This window comes from Perissodus microlepis, chromosome 6 (genome assembly GCF_051167445.1).
Source record: "Perissodus microlepis isolate ML-2025 ecotype Zambia chromosome 6, ASM5116744v1, whole genome shotgun sequence".
NCBI classification, from domain to species: domain Eukaryota; kingdom Metazoa; phylum Chordata; class Actinopteri; order Cichliformes; family Cichlidae; genus Perissodus; species Perissodus microlepis.
In genome coordinates, this window is record NC_140466.1 from 24,208,671 (window position 1) to 24,233,812 (window position 25,142).

Genomic DNA, 25,142 nt, shown 5'->3' on the forward strand with positions numbered 1-25,142 from the left:
ATTATAGAGTAAGATGATGACTTTATTGCATCTTTGAAATGATCTAGCCTGTAGTGAGAACAAACAACAATCATCCAGTTTTCCTGTCCTCTTTGTCCTATTGTGTATGTTGTTTTGCCTTCTCGATTATCAACTGCTTGGATATTCGTTCTTTTTGCAGGTATTAGGTGTTCAACATCAGGATTTAGATATTTGTTAATATTCATTGCTGATTAACACTAAAACTCTAAAGCCCAAAAATAACATTCAGGGAGACTCTGCTACATTCGAATTCATTACTCATGCTAAAATAACTTTCTTTGGAACAACACAGTATATTATACATTTGTTTTTTTTACACTTTACACAGGCCATGGAGGGCAGCTCAGCAGCAATACTCTTCTACACATCCAATTGGTAAGCCGGTTTAAGCTGCTCACAGTTGCTGCTACCTCTGCAAGCCGCTTTGCCACCCACCTCCAATTCAGCGCCTCCTTTTCATCCTACATCTAACAGGGTCGCCACAATACTAGAGTTTCAAAAACTTGAGACACAATATCCAGAAAAACACTTGATAGTCAATACAACTTTCTATAACACGGGGGGGAAATTGACAAGCTTATTTTTTAAAATATATTAGAACAATACAAGGAATAACCGTCATTTTGGAGTTATCTGACATAATGCAAACACTATGTTACTGTATTTTAAGATGAATTTTAAGAGTATTTTATGTAGTGCATTAAAAAAAAAAAAACAAGTCACGTTTTTCCTATCAAATTGTGTTATCCTGTTAAATTAATGCTGTATTAGTGTTACAGACAGGCAGGACTGATAGCATTTGCTACCTAGCTCCCATATTAGTGTTATCCTTTTATTATTAGCCGCTAGTCTCTGCCTAAATCATAATGTGGCTGTCAGGTAATTGCTGACCGTTAAATGGCTAATGTTAACATGTGTGCCTGCCTGGTTAACATTTGTGATAAGTGTTTATTAGTTCAGTGTTGGAGCTTTACTGACCTCTTGAAATTCCTCCTAAAGTGTTGCTTATTGTTGAGGACTTTAGGTATTTCAGCTGTAACTAAGAGGAGGGGCTGTGTGCAGCAGTGTTGTGAAACTGTGCCTTAACTGGAAGAGTGAAGACGGGACTGTTGGCATTAATACTGTTGCAAATGATTATCTAATTCAATATTTTATTTTTGGGTAGCGGATAGTACTTTTTAATTTCACGTTAAGTTACTATCTAACTTAACGTGATATTTATCGGGGGTTTTTTCCTGCTCTGTTTTGTGGTGGGGTTTTACTGCTGCTCTCACCACACCAGCCCTTACAAGGTAAGCTCCATCCACCCTACCACTAAATATAAATTACTGCAGTCAGAGAATAAAAAGAATATTTTCAGTATTGTGGCCCTGACTGAAGCAGCATCTCTTTCAGTTATAATAAAATAAAATAAAAAACAAAAACAATGTCCTACAGCAGAAGAAAGCAAAAAAGGTAAGAAAAAGGAGGATAAGAGGATTAATTGGAAAAAATGACATGTGATGCAGATTAAAAACAAACAATAGATCGATACAGATAAAGAAGAAAATGTGTTAAAATTGAGTCAGCCAGATGATTCGGATAACAAAATACATTTCCAAAAAAGAAAAGACCTGTCATGTGGCTGCCTTTATTTCATGGCGCATTATAGTGACTGTTCAATTTAATAACTAAAGACCTTTTGTGTGGGGGTCAATAAAACCTTTGTGGCTGCGCTGAAAAGCAAGCATTTTTCACCCCAAATACCTTCAGTTTATTCATTATCCAGATCTTAGATGTAAAGAGCAAGTGCAAACAAAGATGGTGGATGCCAAAATGTCACCTACATGATCTTGACACGCAAACACAGTACTTGTTAATTAACACCAAAAGCAAGGGCACTTTTTGTTTTTTCATTAATGAGAAACCAGACAGCTCTTAATGAGGGAGGTTTTATCGATACCCGCACACTTTGCTGCACGTGCGTTTATCTTCTTTGCACACATACACACGGCGACGCGCACAAGGAGCCACAGCGGAAACTCTACTGCCTCTGTGTTCACAGTCTTCGATTAGAACATGAGTGGAGACATCAAAGCTAACAAATAGACGGAAGAAATATCCAAGATTATCACAGAGTGCTAAAGCAAACTAAGCCACCCACCATCCGCTGCTGCACTCACAACTTTACAGCAGTAACTGAATCATTAAAAACCCTGAGCTAACACCGCTGTGAGCTTGGCTGACGGAATCGGCAAAATGGAGAGGCACCGTGGAGAAAGACAACATTTAAAGAGGATTATAGAAGAGGTGCTTGAGCGACCAAGCTGGAGATATGGTGCACATGGGTGTTAATAAACGAACACTGTATACGGTAGTCATGGTTTGGAGCCTGCTGAGTGCTCATGAGCTGTATTATACAGATAACGAATTTCATAAATATTCTATAATTGTCTTCTAAATTTAGCTAAGATTTGAATTATCAGGAAGTAAGGTTAAAAAGGCAGCAGAACAGCACCGATGCTCTAGGAACACGTTACTGGAAGGTAAATGGGATCCAGTGCATATGCTTAAGGAAGGGGTGTGACGGACACGTGTCCTTGATGTTGTGTGGCTGTGTGAGGCTTTTGTTACATGCTGTGATTACAAATGGAAAAACATCCCCCTGCTAACGCACTCATCCAGATCTCTGATTGGATCTTTGTGTGCCTTGGATTGAATCAGCGTAAATAATTCATGTGTGAGCGTGTCTATGTATGGACTGTTTATGCGTTATGTATGAGAAAGGGCTGCCAGAGACAACAGGCCAGTTAAGGAATGATCTGCCTTGACAATCAACAGTCGAGCCCGAGGGGATGGTCTAATTTTTCCTTTTTCTCACACAGTATCAACTAGACTCTGTTTTGATTCCAAGTAAAGTCTTTAAACATACAAATAGAGCTGAGGTTGTAAAGGGGTTAGTTTTAAATATGGGAGGAGGCTGTTGCGGTCTTTAGGTTGTTTGTGGGTTGTGTATTGTGTATTTCAGTTTTCTAGTTAATCTCTGCGTTTGGGTTATTGACTTTGTTTCCTTACAGACTGAAAAATGGTAAATGAACTGGTTCTGATATAGCACTTTTCTGCTCTATCCGAGCACTCATTCACACATGGACTTTCTTTTATGCTTTTTGCATGGAAGTCCTTTATATCCAACACATCATCAAAGAGCAACTTGGTGTTAGCATCTTGCTAAGGATATTTAGTATGCAGACTGGAGCAGACAGGGATGGAACCACCAACTTTCCTATTACTAGGTGACCTGGTCTATCTCCTGACCATGTTGGGTCCTGATTCCTATATTCTGAGGCTTTCATTACTGTCGTCCTTTGTGAGTTAGTTACAGTGTTTAATATTTAGTGTGAATGCTTTTCAAGCATTCACAGTATTGTTCTTCGAATCTTTATTATTATTTTTCCGTACGATTTTTGGACGCCAACTCCTTCAAAACCGTTCAACTTAGAAAAACCATTCAAACACCATTAGATTCCTCTTCTTTTGGACAAGTGTGCTTCTATTTTTCTCATTTTTAACATTTATATTTTTAATTTTATTCAACTTTTTTCAACAAAAATTTCCCATGTATTTCAATGGGGAGACCCTTCAAATCCTCATTCAACTTACTTATTTTTCAACTCTTACTACTTCCACATACGTTGACATAGAGCCACCATTCAAACTTTAAAACGAAGCCAAGAGATTCAACTATTCAACTTGTATTTATCTTTTCAATATCTATTATACTTTTTCTTCAGTTCTAGTTTAAGTTTCATGCTGTTTTTTCAGCCGTTTCAGAGTTTATAATGGGTGTGTATGGGACGGAATGTTGCCGCTAGAGTGAGACAGCTCAACTGCTAGAGTGAGAGGAGCAAAAAAATTAATCTTAAAATCTTTTTTAAAACTGCTGCTGTGTCCGCAGCGTTTGCTCTACAGGTATGATTTTACCCTCAAAACGTAGCCATCGCTGTCCTCTTTCATCCAATGTGTTTACTATTGTACTAGGTGTTATGGTTCTTTCATAAATGTCACCAATGCACAGCCTCCTCCCTCCAACTCTTCCATAGACTCTAATGTTAAAATGGCTCAGAAGGTTCGTTTGAAAATCAGAAGAGCATGGTGTCTTTCCACTGTCACCACGTCCATATAATAAACTCCACAGGCATGAAAACTGAGAATTTGGTAGACTGGACATTGCTGGCGCTCACGGTGAAAGAATTTTGTCAATACGACATGTACTTTTCATTTGAGAAGGATTTGTTTTGGGCTGACTTTTCTGTTCATTTTAAGCAGCAGAAGTGAGGTGCATGTCTGTGTGCGTGTGTATGGAGCCATTGGGTGCAGTCACTATAGCAACCAGGCTCACACCTGCCTGCTTAACGAGCTCTCTTTCACTGTGCCAAGATTCATCTTAAACACTTCTCTTTCAACTGCTGCTGTGTCCATAGTGTTTGCTCTACAGCCATCATTTTACCCTCAAAATGTAGCCATCGTTGTTCTCTCTCCAACAGCGTGTCTTTCAAAGCTTAGACATTTAAACTTTTTAAACTGTGTGGATCCAAGTGGAGGGATCACATTTTAGTCATTCAGTGATTCAAAGAATATGAACTTTTAATATTCATTCAGATGTTTTCTGACTCTAAAATGTATTTTCTCATTACTTAGGTTTTTCTAATTTAAATTTAAAAACTTTTCAGCTATTTTCCAACTTCTTCTGTGTGAACATCAGCTTTCAAAAGTTCTGCACTTTTGTTTTCAGGTTAAAAACTCTGTATTTTCCAGCTCATTCAACATTTTTAGCTTAATATTCAGTAATTAATTCATTTCAGCTCATACATTCAGATTCAAGCATTCACACTGCAGTTTCTTCAGAAAATGCACTTTCTAGTTAGTTGTTTGCATTCTGTGTTTTTTAGCCTCCCCTGTGTACTTGTGTCCAGCTGTAGCCCCAACAGATGGCTCCACCTCCTTGATCCTGGTTCTGTTGGAGGTTTCTTCCCATAAAAGGGGAGTTTTTTTTTGTTTTTTTTTTATCTCACTGATGGATTTTCTCTCCATTATTGTAAGGTCTAGACTGAAGACCTTCCAATATAAAGTGTCTCGAGGTGGCTGTTGTTGTGTTGAACTAAACCGTGCCATGTTTGAGTTATTTGTCTTTTTCAGATGCTTTCTGTTTGGCTTTTCTGTTAGGTTTCATTGTGAGTTATGCTTTAGTCTGTTTTTGAGGTTTTTTGAACTTTTTTATAACTTTTTATATTTGAGTTCTAGTTACTTTTTAAAGATTGTGTTATTTATGCTTAGTTTCCTTCTTTGTTATAGGTTTCTTCTGTGTTTAGTGATTCTTAAGTTAGTTCTTGTTTTACTGTGGTAGTCAGCTGCCGCCTGTTCTTTGCACTTTTCTCAACCCTGCCTCGGTTGAGCAGTGTCAAACATAAGGCATGGGGGGGCCGGGATCTGCCCAGAAGACTAGCCTACAAATCCCAGATCCCTGTAAAAATATTTGTTTCTTCCCCTCAGTCTTTGTTGCAGTGTCTGCTAAGCTCCCCTCATGTGTTAACCCCCCATGATTTCCTGGGCTAATTTTGAATCTCAGCTTCTTGTTTTTGGATTTACTTTGGGCTTTGTTTCTGAGAACTGTGAGTCAGCCAAAATAAAAGACCTGCCTTCTGTTTAATCAGTATGGCTCCACAGCCTGGGTCCTTAATCTCCATGACAAGAAGAAGAAATTAAGGTCCACACAACGAATACGTCTGATTTTTCAGATGCGCTTACCTACTCATGTCCTCCTGAATGTACAGCGCGAGCAGCTGTTTGGGGATACTGAACGACAGAGTGCACTCCTCCATTTGTTCCCGCACAAGCATCCACTTGCTGTCCACTGTTTGAAATCTGTACACTTTGCATACTGGGTTCTTGAACACTGCCAGAGAAAGACAAAGGGATGGTGAGAACAAAGTAAAAAAAAGAAGTTGTTCACCGAACCATCTGACACAGCAGAAAATACATCACATCCCCGTTATATAAATTTTAAAGAGTTTCTCTTTAATTTTGCAAACGGTAAACAGACTTTTACATCAGCTCTGACAGCTGCCTGCCTCAAGGACGCGACAGAACAGATAGACTTCAAAAGTCTTGAAAAGTCTTGTGAGGTATGAAGCACAAATTAAATTCTATAATCAATAATGGTGTCTGCCGTAGATAAGAAGTTTCTCATTTTTCAAGGCCTTCCTTCCCTCTCTCTTACTCTCTCTATACTTCAGTTGACAGCACAGCAGAGCAAAACACGTAACCTTGTCCTACTAATCTTTGCCTTATTATTTCCTCCATTTCCATTTTAATTGCTTATTTATTGTGCAACGCTGAGGAACGGTCCATTGAATCATTTTGAAAGTTTCCCTATGAACCCCAGTGCCCAGCTCTTCCATTAAAACTGATTCACGTTGAGTCCCATCTTCATTTTTTTTCTTGCAGAGAGTGGCTAATAGCAGCAATTGAAGGCTGGAAACGAAAAACAGCTCTAATGCTCTTATCTGCATGCTAGCAGCAGAGGGCAAGAAAGCTGTGAGCCTTAAACTGTGTGTAGTACTCCTTTCTGTTTGCAGAGCTGAAGCACTCAGAGTGAAACCTTGAAAATCTTGCAATGGGTAGTCAAACATGCGTAGCAGGAAAAAAATATATATAAATATTTTTTTGCCTTAATTCATAAATGGAAGCCATACTCATGCTCCTACTGGCAGTGCAGAAAACAGTCCCCATAAGAAGCCCTTATACGGCACTACAACACAGTTTGGAAGTAAACTGTTGTTTTTTTTTCAAGGTTGTCTGTCTGAGTCCTCGTTTTGAAACCTAGTGTCCGAGCCATTAATCCTCACGCTGCTACGTCATTTGTCCTCGAGTGTTAAAGTTCAGCGATGCCCTTCAGATGGGTTCCAGAAGCCACACGACAGTGGGAGTCCTTATGTGGTAAGAGTTTTAATTTAGGATGCAATGTGATGCAATGTGCTGCTTGACTGACTTAAGCAGAAGCTTTATATGTGGTTTAATAAAAGATAGTTTCTTAGTAAAAACTGGGTAACCTTTACAAATCAAAACAAAACAACTGTAATAAAAAAATTTTAAAAACTATTCCAACAATTCCCATCTTTGCCACCAGCCAACAGTATTTCATGCTAGTCTGACTGGATTTGATTGTTTGGTTAACGTCATCATTTCGGGACCAAATCCAACAATAAATGAGTTTAGATAATCGGTTTTTGCTGTAGACTTCCTTTGGTGTTATAAAACCATGAACAAACATTCTTCCTTACCATCTGATACCATCCCCACACTGTTTTGGTACTTTAAATAGATATTACAAATGCATATACAACTCCATAGCTTTTAATTATTCTTAACAAATCCATGGTTGACACCCACTCTCCAACAAAGTGTACTACCACTCAGGAATTTAAACATGATAATAAAGAGGAACAAATGATCAGGGTACAGAACAGAAGTTCCATCCTTGTTGGGGGTTGTCTTTGTGGGGTTTACATATGGTCCATGTGCTGGATGCTCTGGTTTTGCCCCTACAGTCCAAAGACATGCATGTTAGGCCAGTTGGTCATTTCAGTTTGTTATCCCAGGACTAACAGACATCCGTTTAACCCATCACAGGGAAGCTTTCTGGAATGTTGCTTTTTTTTATGTGATATCTAGATGATGACAATAGCAAAGAATATACTGAAATCAAATAGAGAAAACTACCATACAGTAACCACAGCAAGAAATGCAGCAAAAGATTTTATAAAGCTCTGCACGAAAGGCATTTCTATTAGTGTTTATCTTGTGACTTTTTACTGACTTCACTGCATAGCAGTAGACAGGCTACTACACTATAAAAACTCCACACAGACAGCAAGAGATTCTCTTAAGGACAATAACGATAAGTCAGACAGACTGCAGACGGGCTTAATATTATTTTTCTACGGCGCTTAAGATGTTGAAATTAATGACAATTTAATTATGACTAGCCTGAACAACTCTTGAGAGGGTTCATAATTGCATCTAAATGAAATGTGAAAATCAAAAATTGTTGGCACGGGGATTCGAAAAACTTTAATGGGTTGACAAAAATAAATGAGGAGATACATGGAGAGAAAGGGGTGAGGGCACAGCAACAGTTTACTGACTTCCACCTCCATCAGAGAAGCGGATTAACCCCCGGACTCCCCCCTGCCGCCACACTAATCTGACCACCAATCAGACGCCTCCGTTTCCCTTCCTGACACCTCTTAAGAAAATGACTTGCCGAGAATTGCTGCGCGTGGGCTCTGCTATCTCCCCGTTCTCTGCATGCTCATTTTGAAAGGTAATAAAAGTGGAACACTAAATTGCGTTACTCAATCTGGCTGTATCTGTGGGGAGGGTATTGTTTTGACAGGCTGCAGATGTGCACCTGCAAACATGGCTGCAGTTCACTAGTTAATCACAGTAGAAACAGTAAGCAGCAATGACACCATGACAACAGGCGTGCGGCTGCTGGGGAGCTCGGGGAGGCTAAGGGGATCCAGGTACAGGAGAAAATGGATGTGTGGAACAAATGGATGTGTGTCTCCCAAGTTTCCTTTGAAAAAGGGGCTGTGAAGTTTTAACACAGCAGGAGTTGTGACCTTTTCAAGTCACACGCTTTTCCGTCTACATGTCTTTCATTTTCTCTCTGCAATGCTCTCTTTCCTAACCAGTGAGTGAGCTGACTTTCTGTGTTACCACTAAATTAGTCTCACGCAGCTCATATGACATCTTCTGATCATCTTTAGTTAGTCTACAAAGAACTGAGCAGGCTAACATTGTCAGACACCTCTCACTAGTCTCTGTCTGTCTAAAAACACTTTGGCGCATAGTAAATGAAAGCAGGGAAGATAAAATTCTTTAATCAAGAAAAAGGACACAGCATAGACTTCAAATGTTATTCATAGAGAGGTTACTCAAGGTTAAACAGATGCAGAGCATTAACAGACTTTTAGATGAAGACGTTACATGATGTTAACTACTATAATGTATTAAATGCATTATAATAGAGTCTTTCAGCCTTTCCTTCAAGGCCATTATAGAGTTCTTTCAAGAAGGGGAAATTAGAGGCATTTTTATTGCAACATTATCCAGTAATAAGTGGTGAAATTACAGGTGCTCAGGGTGTGACTCATACCTGGCCCGGTCAATGGGTTATTTTCTCTGTCGGTGCAAGAATGGTGCGCAGACTCACATACCAGTGGACACTGGAAAGAACAGAAGAAAAGACAAGATGAGAACTGGCAAACATGAGCATGAACAGTAAAGCATTTCTCTGATGTGCTTTCAGGCTTTGATCACAAACTGTCGCCTGTGACGGCAACCACATTTAAGTGCAGCCTGACACTGAGACTTGATGTGACATATACTCTAATTTGGTGGCAGCTCGGGTTTGAAAATCCTAATTTAGCTTTGACACACTGAGAGGTACTTTAGCGCCAAAGCTGTAGCCAGCAGGTAAAATTCCGGTAGTTTGATCCGTGTTCTGCTTGAGAACCATAAAGCTGCTCACATAAGCATAATTACATTAAAAAGCCCATATCTATCTATCTATCTATACACATATACATCTATAAATATATACGGTTTCTTCAGCTGGTAAATTTCAAACTTTCAAAATTTCAAACTATCAACTGACATACATTAAATTACCTGGTTTTACTTAGCAGAGATGGGAGACCACACAGCTTTAATCTCTCAATTACAGTGTCCTACTAGGCAACAGATCCAATATCTTTTAATGTGGTTATTTCATTGCTTAATCATTACAACAGTAACCAACAAGAGACAAAAAATCCACTCTCATAAAACTTGCAGTATACTGTAATGTTCTGAATTAGTTTAGGTGCAATTTTCCAAAATGAAATTTCTCAAGCAAGCAAAAGACTTTGGAAGAAATTCAATTCAATTCAATTTTCATTTCAGTTTTATTCATGTAGTGCCAAATCACAACAATAATCATCTCAAGGTGCTTTATATTGTGAAGTAAAGATCTACACTGATAGAAAGGAAACCCCAACAGTCAGACGACCCTCCTATGAACAACCACTTGGTGACCGTGGGAGTAAAAAACTCCCTTTTAGCAGGAAGAAACACTGGACAGAACCAGGGTCAGCGAAGGGATAGATATGACGAGCTGGGTGTGAGAGGGAAAAATATGGACAATCTGAAAATATAAAGCATGTGGAAGTGCCATAAACCTGCAGCTGTCTTTAAAGGCCAACAGAGGGCGACTCTGTTTCTGGCTGAGTGTTAAATATTTTCTGTTTTTTTTTCCTTTTAAAAACAAAATCTTGATAACTTATCTAAGGCTACGTCCACACGTACCCGGGTATTTTTGAAAACTGAGATTCTTCTATGCGTTTGCACCTTTCGTCCACACGTAAATGGCGTTTTCGGTCACTGAAAACGGAGATTTTTAAAAACGCCTGCCAGGGTGGATATTTACGAAAACTCAGTTTTTGCATTTACGTGTGGACGAGGAAAACGGAGAAAAAAGCAGCGTCAAAGGTGTGCGCCTTTTTTGACGTCGCACTGTGCGCCATGTTATTGTTTTGGTGAAATGAATTTCTACAATACTGTTACTGTTAATTTTACTCTCTGCAGTGTTTAAATGCTTACATATACACACACAGTTACTGTCCCTCCACACATAGGACTCGGTTCTGCTTCTATGCCCCATCTTTGTTTACTATTTCCCGCCGAGGCTTCTAGACTTCTGATTGGCCAACATTTCTACACGGTTAGGAATATATCGCCACCTGTTGCTTTGGCATGTTCCTAGGAGCGTTTTCCTTCATTTTTGCGTTTACATGTGGACGGGATTATTTTTTAAAACGAAAATGGAAAATCTCAGTTTTCAAAAATACCCATGTACGTGTGGATGTAGCCTAAGTTACACACAATTATTAAAAATTTGTGTGATTTGTGAAAAAGTGGGTGTTCCCACTGTTACAACCTGGCTCAGAAGCTGCAACATAAAGTGGAGACTGACATCAGAATTAGTAGAAACACTGGTTTTATTTCACTGGTTGAAAATGACAGCCCAGAAAGCATTATGGTAAGAAGTAGGATCTCCCCCAAGCCAACCTGAGGCCTTTATCTATACCTTTTCAGATGTAGACAATTAACAGTTAAGCCTCAGTAACACCCAGAGACTACAGTGCTGCTACTGCAAGGTAAGAAGGCCAATTTTGACCTTGCACAATAACAGTGAAGGTCAAGGTCAAATGCTTAGCCAATCTAGGTACTCAAGTCCCCCAGGGGCTGGTATATTGTAGTGAAGTTTAAAGACGATCCATAAAACACTTTGGGTAATATCAAGTTTTTACAGATTTTCACACTGGATTTTCACACTGGGTGATGTTGACCTTGACCTGACTCTCACCAAAGTTACACCTGTTCAAGCTGTAATTGGTATCTACCATTACACAAAATTTAAAAATGATCTCTTGAAAACTGTGGACGCTAGACTGCTAACAAACAGACAAACAAATGGAACGGATTATGTACTCGTTACCTTTAGAGAAAAGATAAAATTGTAATGTAGTTATTATTAAATTCATATGTGCAATATCCCCACACTCACCATTTCCTCTTCAGACACTCGGCAACTTAGCACCGATTTAACTCCATTATTTAATTTGAAGAAAATGTCAAAATGCAACAGCACAAACTGCTGTCAGTCTAAAGAAAGAATTAATAAATATTCCACTAAAGTAAATTCCTTTCCTGTAGGTCCTCATCTTTAGTCTGTCACCCTCTTTTACCCAAATCTCTGTACAGGAAGACATCCTGTTCCATTTACAGAGACCAACAGCAGACATTTGGAGTTAAATGGCTTTCGGTTTAATGACTTTCTGTTGGCCCATTACAGCTGCTCCTCCATCACTTGAAGAAGCAACAAACTGTGAATGTACTATTTCTAACTGTTTTGAACTGCAGGATGTCGCAAACCGCAGGTCCGATGCATAACAGCAATTCAACAAGGTGAACTAAGAAGCTACAAATCTCTTGTAGGGAAAAATCTGACAGACACTAAACAGGTACATTTCTAGTAGGGGTGGGCGATATAAACGATATATGATAGAAACGATATAAATTTGGCCACCGATAGAGATTTTGACTATACCGCTCTATCGCATCGCGGTCGAAAGCATCACAGCGGCTGCAACCATTGTCATCTGCAAATTATGCTGGGCGACAGTCATAGCAAAGAGATGAAGCACTTTTGAAATATGGGGAAAGCCAAAAACTGTGCTTCCTCCACTTCCGTAACATTGATTCATTAATGTTGAATTCTGTCGCAGCTGTTCTGTTCCCATGTTGTTGCAGTATATTAATAACTAACCTCCTATTGTGGATGAATAATCTCAGTTGTTCTCCTGACTGAAGTCTGGCCCGTCTATAGCATCCTGCTATGCGATTGCATTTGTCCCTAACCACCAAAATCCTTCACGTTAACTTTTATCGAGTGGAAAAAAGTTGGCGTTCATCCTCCAGCTTCACTGTGCTAATGTTATGCTAACATAGCTGTGTCGCTAGCAATCACGTAGCACAACATTATATACCAGGTAGTCCAACTTCAGTAACCCTGCAAACGCCACTGCTGTTTAGTTTTCTGTCTTCATTTATGTCGGAAGTGGTAGCAGAGCTGTACGTTTTAATTCGTTTCAAAAATCTCTCAGTCAGAACATGGTATGTAATGTTTAGGTGGAAACTAGCGAGCTAACTTCCTGTTAACTTCTAACTCCGTTAAATTTAATAAATTCTGTTTTCATGGATGCATGGATGTAAAACTTAATTGTTACACCCGATAAAGCAGCAACGCTGATAATTTTATTAAAGATGAAAGAATTTAAACCGTTTTTAACTCTCAGTGTTCGTTTGACTTTGGGACCTGAAGAGACGGAGTTTTGGACCCAGATTACTCCGTGAAGCTCCTTACTACGGCAGCCGTAATGCTCTGACAATCCATCAAAACATTTTTTAACAGATTTCTGCACACCAAAATCGGTTCGAGGTCAGTAAGCACAACCAGAATTCATACATAAGGCACACTCGATTTTTGAGAAAATTAAAGGATTTTATGTGTGCCTTATAGCGTGGAAAATACGTTAGACAGAAGAAAACAATATATCGCGATATATATCATTACCGCACGTGCTTCAAATTATATCGCGATATGGATTTTAGGCCATATCGCCCAGCCCTAATTTCTAGGACTTTTTGTGTTTCCTGTAAAATGTGATGGTCTGAATCCTTTTCATTTCTCATTTATTTAATTGGTGGTAGTTTTCACACTGAAGCAGCGGTGTTGTAATGGTGAGGTAATGAAGGTGAAAGGGAATGAGACATGGACACCCCCCACCTCCCCCAGTATATTAATTGATTAAAAAATAAAAATTTGACTGTCATTGACCCTGTAAGGTAATTACAGGATTGCATGATTTTAGTGCTAGACAAAAGTTATGTTTTAGCTAATATAAAACAAAGACGATACATTAGCTGCAACTCTGACTTTTGTGTTGGGTGAAATAACACTGAGTTAGGGTTAGAGCTTCTGCACTGGACTACTGTGGCCAACAGTTATTAAACCAGACATTCTGAGTACCAAAGCCTACGGTGTAGTGGCACATCATTAACTTATTTCTTACATTTTTTATTCTTGAGGTTTTGGTCCTGAAAAGGTTGAAAGAAACTGATACAAACCCTGGGGCTTTAATGTAGCAGACCGCTACATTAAAATGTATAAAATGGTCAAATTCACACAGAAAGGGGGTGAAGCTGTACTCTTAACTTTACACTCCGCTTTTCATAAAAACACATGCACACCAGTTAAAATGATGTTTTTTTGAATTATGCCTGGGTTTCTTCATCAAAGCAACGTGAACCACTGACAACTAGCAATCTTTCATGCTCGCTGTATCCCAGCTCTGGCCTGTCTGATGAACCATCTAACACAGCCAGACAGCCAAATCTGTCCCCAGAAAAGGACTTTAATGACTGCTAGGGACGATCCATCACCTCTCCTAGCTCAGAAACTGATCCTGAATAAAACAGACATCAACCAACAGCAGCCACACAGAGTCACACACACTAACTCCAGAGTAAACTGTGTCCATTGGACAGAATGGGCAGATTTTACTGGGTAAGTTTCTCATCTAATGATAAGTATTAACAATGAGCTAAGGGCCTCAGCTGCGAAAGGAGTCCCATTGTAACTGTAGGCAGCATCTGTTAGATGGCTCTTTGAAGACTAAAATATGTAAAGAGATCAGATCAAAGGTGACTGGAGTGTCTTTCTTGCTTCAGCTGATTATTTTTGCAGGGTCAGTGGGATATTCATGAGCAGCGACCACCTAAGCGATGACACGGACTGATCAAACACAGACTTACAAGCATGTGCAAATATGTAAATTAGGCAGCAGCACATGAACATGACTAAGGTACCTTGAACAAGGAGGGAACAAGAGAACTTCCCTACAAGAGAGTCCTGAGTCTAAAGTGAGCCTTCCCCTGGATTTGTCATAGCCCTTCCTTCTTTCCTTCCTTCATCTTCAACAACAGCAACGATACACACAGGGAAATATGCTGTGACAAGACAAATGTGCACACACACGCACACGCATAGGGCAACACATTCATCAAGGCAACATGGGCAGATTTTCAGTGACACGCTGGAGCCTAGCAGGGAACCTCCCTGCACCATTAACAGGGGTGGGCAGAACAGAAAGCCAGTCAGCCATGTAGAGGCCCTCGGTCAATTATATAAGACATGAATCACACGCATACACAAACACAACATACAAAAAACACACAATTATCCACACAAACAGGAAATCAACAGCAGGCCTCTGTGCTGCTTTACAAAGCTGTTCCTATTTACGGATGAGAAATATCCCAAGAGCTTTGTTTTTTTTGTTTTTTTTGTTTTTTTTTAACTGATTTCCCTGAGCTACAGCATGAATTCACCTGACAAATCACGGCCTCTTAGGAATGTGCAGAGAAATGCAGAAATCAAATCAGGAGTGCATATGCACAACTCTACTTTCGGTCTGGTGGCGCCTCAAAAACTCAGACTCTGAAGGAGAATACTCCTTCCTCTTTTAACTTCCTGATGATGACGTTGTGTGCTCTCAGAGCCCAGTTAAGAGCAGAGAAGAATGCATAACGGTTTGACACATATAGATTTGTGAGTTTATGTGTGTCAATATCATTCTTTTAAAACCCTTTCGGTATCAACATATAGGCATTCAGACATTAAACGTACTCACATCCTGTAAATCCCTATTAGGTTTTACTGAAGTTTATTTAATCTCATTGGAGGACTTGTGCAGTGCCTGTCTAATCCTAGTATTAGCACGAGGCGTCTGGCACATGGAGACTCCCGCTCCTGCTTCGTCTAGTCAGCCCGCTAACCTTACCTTCTGTGACGGTATGTCTGTGGTGATCTGGTCCACATCAACCTCCTCCATCTCCCCCATCTTCAGACGACTCACCACCACTGTTCCTGCTGTGCACACACCATCAGATGACCTAAAGCAAGACATGAAGAGAGAGAGAGAGAGAAAAAAAGATATATTCACTTTTGGCCTCTTCATTCAAGCTGTTAAATAAAAGTCTCATCTGTTAAATGATATTTTCCTCTAGCTACTGCCCCTCTACGGGCCTCAGAAATATTCATCTTCATGTCAGCCCCCCCCCTGACTCGGCAAACCTAATAAGCTTATTTCCAGCCTTGCACAGGTTGTGAAATTATAAAGCTTTGAGTAAAAAGTGGAATCAGGACATGGACGCTTGCACTGCGGCGATTCCTTTTCCTGACAGATTTTGCCCAGGAGTTTTGCATGCAGAATAAAATCCCAGCGCGCTTCAGCGGGAAGCTGATGGGGGTGAAGGAAAGAACGTTTCATCTAACTGTTCAAATAGTGGTTTATTAAACCAGGCTATGTGCCCCGACAGATATGAAAATTGATACTAGAGTTTTCATATTGGAGAGACCTGACTAATCACTTTCCCAATCATGGGGCCATGATTAAGGAGCTGATAGAAAATCTATAGTATTGGCAGGAAGACAGATGCTCTCAAATGAAGAAAAATGGTCCCCGGGTATAGCGGGAGCGAGTCTGATCACCTTAACAGACCCATCCCTAATGTGCTCAGTTCCAGTCCAGCTGGAGAAAATATTGGATGTTGTGCATCAGCCACTGGTCTGGGGAGACAGGAGGATGGATGACACACCCCTGCCCGAGGAGAAGAAAATGCAAGGATGGTGATGGAAGCAAAAAGGATGCTTTCGAGGCCAATCGATCTTGGGCAGACACAAAAGGAGAAAATCTAAAGGCACCCGTGAGAAAAGGTAAGAAAGGAGATGCGGGAAGCAATGTGAGTGAAAACTGGAGAAGAGGACGGGGATCGAGAGGTTGGAGAGTGAAGGGAAAGTGTCTGCAGAGTGGGACCCTGGGAGCTTCAGTTAGCACTTAATGTCTTACAGTAGTCTCCAAGCAGAGAAAATAACATTGGCCGGTTTATAAATCTAATCATTGTCCCTTGCCAGACACCTGTCTCAGTGTTTACTCCTCTGCTCATCTTCTTGTTTCTTCCCCATTTCTTAGCGTGCCCCCTCCCGTTCCTGCGCAACAGAGGACCCAAGCACGGGAAAAGAAAGTCACCCTGACTTTGAACAAACGTTATGTGCTGAGAGCGGCCCACACATAATCGAGGAAATGGAGATTAACACGCATCGCGTTCTGTGATAGTCCTCCCAAGGCAAACCTTAGGGGTTACAGTGGTCCCCTACTCTTTAGATTACTGCGCCGCAATCCACTAATGAAACTCCCCATTTAGGTGGACAAGAGACTCAGTTAGAATTGCTTTAACGTAATTAACTTACAGTATGCCTTTGAGAGATATATTAGGATTTTTTTTTTTGTTTTGATTTGCAGCCAAACATAAACTCAGCACCTACTCAAATACAATTTTCTTTTATATTACTGCTGTCTGTGAGGAAAAGGACTCTTCTGCAGCCTATTTAAAAGGGCTGGGATGATTCGATTTAGCTCAATCACTGCACAGCCAATTCTCTGTTCCATTAAAAAACAAGCACGGAAGAGGTTAGAGACTTCTGACAGGATGTCTGGTCTTCAGAGGCACCCCTTTATTTTAACTAAAGCCATTTAGCACGAGCATGAAGTGACCTCCGATTAACTTAGAAGGTTTTGATGAGCGCTGTTGTTGAAAAAGAAGACATTGTTTGGAGAAAAAAAAGACCCTTCCCCCTCCACTCCCACATTACCTCCTCTTCTCCCTCCTCGTCACTTTCCGTCTGTTGGAGCTGGCATGGAAACAAATCTGCAGATTGTTCTTTGCCTGTGAGCCCATCTTTTTCTTTTTTCTTTTTAATCTAATTGGCCCAGGATCTCTTTTATGACAACACTTAATCAGATGGCTTTGTTCAAGTGACAAAAATAATGTGCTTAAAATGTCTGCTGTGAATCTGGCACAATTTGAGAAATAATTAGTTATCAGGGAAGTGCCTTACATTTAACAGTTATTTTCTTTTGAAAGGCTTTCTTGTAGTTTACGGATACATTTCCCAGCATGGGAGCATGCAATGCAATTTGTTTCAAATGGCCAGTTTGCACTAATAAGCTCTAAATGTACCAGCTATGTCTTAAGTACACACTGTATACACCGCACAGTGCAAATGATAATACTTTCAATTATCTGTACAAGACGGGAGGCTTCAGCTGAGCATCATATCTTAATTTTGCTTCTTGTACAGTTTTTATCTACTAATGACACAATATCTTTTCCACTAATGATGCCCCCCCCAAAAACTTTTTTTCCTTTTTCTGTTAGGCTGTAACATTTTAAAGTTAAGCTGCTTCATCAGGCTTACCTCACTGTGAACTTACAAAAGGTTGTGTACAAATTTTTTAACGGCATATCCATCCAGGGTCGCCGGGAAGCAGAGTACACACAAAGAAATCATCTATTTGCTCCACACAGCCTGTTTAGAAACACCAGTTTTGCAGTTGACATGCTTGTTTTTGGACTGAACATGTAAAAGCCCGACCTCGATTATTATTAACCTTCAGGTGAAAACACAAACTAAACTTCATTTGGCATGGCTCTTCAAAGTATGAAACACATTAACATGACTGCTGATGGTTCACAAAGCTATTAAAACTCTTAAAAAAAAGAGATGTGTGTATTAATTTAAATTGCTGAATTGATGTTTCTGTACATAGGATTTGTACTCAACTGTGTTTTCAAACCACCACATTTAGCAACCAAGAAAACTAATTTTCCCACTTTGATTGGATTGAGCAAGTCTATCCAGCCCAGTGGTTTAGCTGGATTTATGGGTGCGTTGCAATGTAGCAGCGACCTCAGTATCATTATGAGTTACATGTTTTCCACAGTAATATTATTACTTTCATTATTTTTCTACTGTTATTGGAAATACTACCATTACTACTGTTATTATTTGCTTCTTTGGTGCTTTGATGATAGATGGCAAAGGTTGCTTTTTTTTGTTTGTTTGGTGAAATGAGCAGTTATACTCTGCTACAATAGGCTTGCACTGCAACGCAGCGCCCGGTGTACAGTCTGGAGACACACTACCTCATTTACACTGATTGTTTTGTCTTTGTCTGTAGATGTGGCATCATAATAGTTTTTACTCAACCTGTCATCACTCTGAAAATAAGCGAATGGTCAAAGATCATGAAGTCTACAAGTTTAGATAACTTGGGTTAAATGGATGAACGCAGGCGCAAAATTGACCAAACAAAAATCCTGTTTCCGCTCTCTTGTGGAGCAAAAAAAAAAGGAAAGAGGTTTGTAGAGCAAAGTCAAGAAAAGGACAATAACGCTGAATTCAACAGCCCGTGGGTGGGGAAAGTTTATCAAAACACTTCAAAGCAGCAAAGCGTCAGTTTTTGTCAGGCTTTCTCTCTGTGGGATGCCACAAGGAGGGAAACACCTGATAACCACAGAAAAGAAGCAAAAACACCCATGGCTTTTACTCTTGCAAGGGGTTTTGCTTTAACAGTGAGAAACTAAATTACTCACCAGAACGCGCAAATAACTATTTGTGTTTTGCCAAAAGAAGACATGTTTAAGAGCTCTTGAGGACACCTTAAAGCTGAATGTTAATGGAAGTGGTCAGAAAAATACAAAAAAGGATCCTACAACAGCAACAAATATGCTACAGCCTTGTTGCAAAGGAGTGGAAGTGTGGATGGGATTCTTGACCTATATAAAGCTGGTCCGGTGGCTAAATATAGCCCTGGCTAGTTTTCACTAAGGACAGATGTTAGGACATGAGACAGTAATAATGGAGAATGCCAGCTTTAGAAGTCATAGTTCTAATGCTGGTTTTTTTTTTCATTAGGGATAAATGACACAATCATGTGATTCGGAGTAATTGGGCATTTTGTAACTGGGGAACTGACTCAATCAATAAGACTCTACTGCAGGCATTGTTCATAGAGCTGGACAGAATCACCAGGGGACACTTACACTGAGCACACTCTCTCTGGCATGTCTGGACCACTTGAAATTTATTCCCTGAGAAAAAAAAACTGCCCTGGTTTTCACTTGATGAAGGAGACTTACACCATGCACAAAATATTCAGTCTGAATCAAAAATGAATGTAAAACACCCTCTGTGTCCATTGTAAAAATTCTGTTCTGTGTTAGAATTAAGGATATTTTAACGGCTCTCGGGCTCAGGATTTTTTTTTTTTAAACTTGAAAGCCAAAGCAGGCAAACATTTATTGAAAACAAGCCGATTAACTGGAATACATCAATGAGATCAAACTGTAAAATTCTGAAATAGAAAACTAATCTGTTTGTCGGATGCAATACAATGGGACAATTGCTATACGTTTAACTGAATTTGAAAAACTTGAGTTGCAAGCGATTTGATAGGAAAGCGTTTATCAGAAAAGCACAGGAAACTCAATGATTAATTCATAGGCCAGTATGGTATTTAGTAAATATCTACAGCTCTGTTTCTAAAGAAACCTTACAGCAGATCAAATTATGGTCATTTCCATACAGTAAAGGCCTACAGGGACGCTTCAGTGTAAACTAAGCGTACAAAGTACTATTGCCACCAGCCGAGGCATCATCTCAACAGAATTTAACACCGTAAAGCACATCTGCTGTCTGGAAGTTTATGTGAGAACACATCAAGAAACTGACAGACTTGGGGTGATGCAATTTTTATTTTTTAGGAAGACACTACATGGTCGCAAATCACACTTAGCACCAAGTTCCTTCTTCAGCCAGACAATTTGCTGCATCGTTCTGCTACTACCGCCTGAAAACGGTGGACTGCTCCCGCTGGGTAGAGGATGAGATGATGCCCCGAGCGAAGGAATTTAAGTATCTTGGCATTTTGTTCATGAGTTGCAGCATAATGAAGCTTCAGACGGACGGGCGGATTGATGCAGCAACAGCAGCAGTAACGCGGGTGTTCTGGATCGTTTTGGTGAAAAAAGAGTTAAGCCAGAAGGTGAAGTTTTTCATTTGCCAGTCAATCGATGTTCCAGCTGTGACAACCCCCCACCTTTTTCTCTCAACTCTGATTTCCTCTGGATGTGTTTCAGGTACCTGGTGAGCAGGGCAGGGATTGTCAGTACCAAATGGGAAGACCTGAGGCAGGTGTTCCCAGACTATAAAGCTGTTACTGACACTTCACTAGGTCTCCTGCCTGGCTGCTGTGTCATGACCTCCGAGCTTCTCTTCATGGTTCCTTCATGTTGTTTTTCTTTTCTTTAAAACACTCATCCACCTCCACCCTCATGCACATTTTGCACCGACAAGTCCACTGTTTTCAACACTACCACTGTTGCTTCGTCTTCTTACTATTATTATTAAATTACTTCAGTTTTCTGCCAAAACTAGTGAATTCTAGGTAGTAAATGAATGAATAAGGCACCTGAAAATAGTTTCCTTGGGCTCAAGGTGAGGAGCTCAGACATCATGGGGGTTCAGAGTTGCTGCTCCTTTGTGTCAAAAATAGCAGCTGAGATGGTTCAAGCATCAGGACTTCTCCTGGGTGCCTTCCTCTGGAGGTTTTCTGGGCATGCCCAGCTTGGAGGACACCCTGGAATAGACCCTTCTTAGCCTCCCACCACCCCCAACTACAGATAAACAGATGGATGGATTCCCCTCCTCTCCTCTCCTTCCCTTCATTTTCTGTTTCTCTTCACAGACTCCAAATAAAGGCATAAATCTCCCAAAAATAATCTTGAAAAAGACAAAAGCTGACAGACTTCCACTGCGTGCAGAAACCGAAAGAACAAAAAAACATCAAAATAAACAAAACTGTGAGACCATGCGCTTTAATCACATTTAAAAGAACACACTGGGATTGATGCTAAGCCCAGCAGTATGTGTCAGCACAAAATGAAAAACACGCACCATAATGGCATTACTGGCTATTCCCACCCCGAGGATATCTTTAATCTAAAGATAGACTCACATTTTAAGTCTCCCTTGAGACAACACTGACCCACCAATATGTACATGAAAGAATTATTGATTGCCAAAAACTTTTCAGTGAAAAAAAAACTCCCACGCTGCTATTTCATTGTCACTGATGTGGGACGATCCACAGCCTTTGTTCTGGGCAAAAATGCATTCTGTGGTGCATCTTAACCTTCACCAGTGTGAGCTAGATAGATTTAGCAAGTAGTTTTCAAAGTACATTCTCTCTTTGCGGCTTCATGGGCAGCAGAGCCGCAGCAGAGGGACAGCAACACAAGGGAGGAATTTCGCACCCTTTTTGGGGACACTCAATTTTCCTCATTCAGACTTCTAAAGATTTCTTATAATGCATTTTGAACAAGGACAGTGGATTTTGTCCCTCAACACTGAAATTGTTCGAAGGGGACCACGAGCACGAAACACCAATAATTCTTCCAACGCGCTTTTGCAAATCCTTATGTTTATAGAAAAAAACTAATCTATCCTTAAGTAGAAATGAGTTTTTATGTGCCAAACAATAAAATGGGAATTTAAGACCAGATATGAACAGGGAAGGAGCAATCACTGAGTGTCAATCACAGGCAGAAATATTGTATTTGCTTATTTCCTCACCTCACCCAACAAACAGAAGCACACATATGCATTATGTGCTGCCTGCTTTCAATTCTCTGAGCTACACACAGCACCGACGCTATTTTGAGTCTACTACGAGCATGTTGTCACAATTAAGACGTGAACATTCTTATAAACAGTTCCAGTCAGCTGTGTGTCTGGCATGTTTTCGGTGTTAAGTCACAGAAAAGCTAAACGCAGATCAATGACAATTTGGTAGAGAGGACGCTTGAGTGGAAGTGGGCAGGTAGTGCAGTGCCCTGTACGCTCAGATGACCTTCATAGCCACTTATTCAGTAAGTGGAGCACCATCAGCTCATAAGTGGTAAGAGGTCAAACCCAGCTATCACGCTACATTTGCAAAGCGCAATAAACAGCAAGTGTTGAATTGTGACAAATGGATCTAAAAAAATCTCATAGTCACATTTCGAATGTAATGACATATTCACTTCTTTTTCAACAAAGTGATATAAACCTGGGGGGAAAACAGACTCCTTTGATCTCAAATAAAAAGAAGCTGACCAACAGTATTGAGAGGATACGCACACAATCAACTGGAGGACAGAGGACGATGGATAGAGGTGTTAATGTTTGTGTGATTTGAGTGTTATTAAGCTTATTTCCTTAGGTGTTCTGTTAAATAAAAGTAGAGAAGTCTTTAGCTTAGCATACAGGCTGGTACAACAACCTCAGCTCTGTCCAAATGCAACAAATGTTTGAACAGTGCCTCTAAAACTCTGTAAGTAACATGTTATTTCTTGGTTGTGTGAAACCATCATGATGTGGTTGTGTGCTGGATTGAGTCAAGGACTGGGCGGGACAACTTCTTGGAGTCACTGTATGATGACTTCAGGAGTCTCGCTGCTGGCTGTAGCTTTATTTTAACTTTGAAGAAAGTGTAATTCTCTGGAGTTAAGGAGCTCAAACTATCAATCTGTCCCTGCAAATGACCTAAAATTTTCTTGACACAGCAGCCTTGTTGACCCATATGCATGTCTCCATCATGGAAAGGTTGGTGCTGTTTTGTAACTTTCCTCATTGTGCATGAAACATAAAATCAAATCGAAAACTACAAAAAAAGGTCCAAAATTTTTAACATAGACAAACTGTAAGTGCCAAAAAATCAGAGCAAAGGATTTTATTTATTCTTCACATTTTAAACAAATTAATCAGTTCACAAAAAGTGATGTCCATGCTGGTTTGATTATTAATTTCATTAGTTTTGATAAATGTGCTACTGTGCAGAAGCACAACTTATCATCGTCTCACATCTGGTACAGAAAGCCAAACAAATAATTTGTTTAAGGCCAGCGCTAAACATACTGATAACGGGTGCTGATGGCACTGGGGAGATTTGATATTATTTGACAACAGGGGCTAATATTAGTTCAAGCAATACACTTGACACTGTAGGACATCAGCGGCAGGGACATTCTGATAAATACAATAACAGCATAATGGGAAGCGATTTCCATATCTTCTAAAGCACTCGGCTGACGCTCAACATTTCACCTTTTCGTTCACTCAAAACTCAGCATAAAACCAACAGAATCATCTTGAACACGTGAGAATGCCAGACTCACGAAGACGAAAGTGCCAGAAGGGCCTTCTTACTTCACCTTCAAGGTGTCAGGATGGATGCTGACCAGATAAGAAACTAAATCTCCCAAACACGGCGAAAGGCCCCGCTTTGACATGGTAATCAATTTAACAGCCCAGACATGGAAGCTCTTAATGACCCTTTAGATCAAAGAAAGACCGGACAAAGAAGAGAAGAAATCCTCTTCCTCTTCCTTGGAACAAAGACCGATATTTCATTCAGAAAAGGCAAAAATCAATTTCACTCCTGAGCAGATTTAAAACTAAAAATGATCTTCAGTCTTATTTTTTAAAATTTCCCCTCATAACTAACTAACTTTTAATAAATACTTTATTATTTATTGTTATAATTTTTAACAATTGGTTTGTAGCTGGAATAGACTTCACCCTCCCTGCAACCCTGAATTGTATAAGTGGAAGAGAATGGATGGATGCATATATGTATATTAGAGGCATTCTTTTTCATGCTTTCATATTCAAATTAACAAGCAATACTTAATAACCATAAAAATATGTAATTTTTGGAATCAGTTGAACCCAAACATCAAGAATTTAAACTGATGCTCAGTGAGACTGTGTTTCCATGTGTCAGGCAGCAGGAGACTGCACATGTCAGCATTATCTGACTGGAAACACTCACACATGGACTCGGTCGGATATTCTGATATTACACAGACTTTGTACTGGAGAGCAGACAGGTTAAAGTCTTTTTAGTGTCCAGTCTGACAGATTTGGACATCTCACATCCTGACAACACGCTTTTGATCTCTTTTCTACTATCCTATTTTCATCGGCTGAGTGATTTGGAAACAGTCTTTTAAGACATATGTCTTCAAGGAGCCAAACGGCACTTGCAAAACAGCACCGGTAGCTTGATAAATAGATTATGCAAGTCATTTGATCAATACATCTGCTGTTTGTGACCTTGGTGACACTTTTAAAGGCATCAAAGCCCCGGGCATCAACATTAGACAGCGGTAATGCCAGAAATGTACAAATTGTGCACAGAGAGACAAGGAGAAACGGCAAAAGAGCAATCCCTCGCTCTGCGTGGCACAGAATTGGTTCTTTCTACATCATTACCAAACCGTTAACTGGAAATCTGCAACGGGTTTACGCCAATGTGCTCCATGTCAGGGTCCTGGGAACCCTACTAGAAGTAAGCCATAAGGACTATACTATTGATATAACAGCCTCAGGGAAGAGGAGCAACAACAAGCCTTATATATCTTTGAATGAGGGGTTGAAAGGGATGCTGTATGCAAACAGCACTGTGCATGTGTGTGTTAGAGAGGAGGGAGGATCGTGAGTGCGTGTAAGCTACAGAAAAGCAGATGGA

The 25,142-nt window shown here is 40.0% G+C and overlaps 1 protein-coding gene across 4 annotated transcripts in view; it reads right to left on the reverse strand.

Annotated features, from left to right (window-relative positions):
- inpp4b (inositol polyphosphate-4-phosphatase type II B) overlaps positions 1 to 25,142 on the reverse strand; it is a 169,875-nt gene that overhangs the window by 58,004 nt on the left and 86,729 nt on the right. For all 4 annotated transcript variants that reach the window (XM_084931611.1, XM_084931612.1, XM_084931614.1 and 1 more), the window contains 3 exons: positions 15,510 to 15,621; positions 9,221 to 9,290; positions 5,806 to 5,953 (listed from right to left, as the gene is read on the reverse strand). In XM_084931611.1, coding sequence (XP_084787737.1) covers positions 5,806 to 5,953; positions 9,221 to 9,290; positions 15,510 to 15,621 — 330 coding nt within the window. The remainder of the gene's footprint in view (positions 1 to 5,805; positions 5,954 to 9,220; positions 9,291 to 15,509; positions 15,622 to 25,142) is intronic.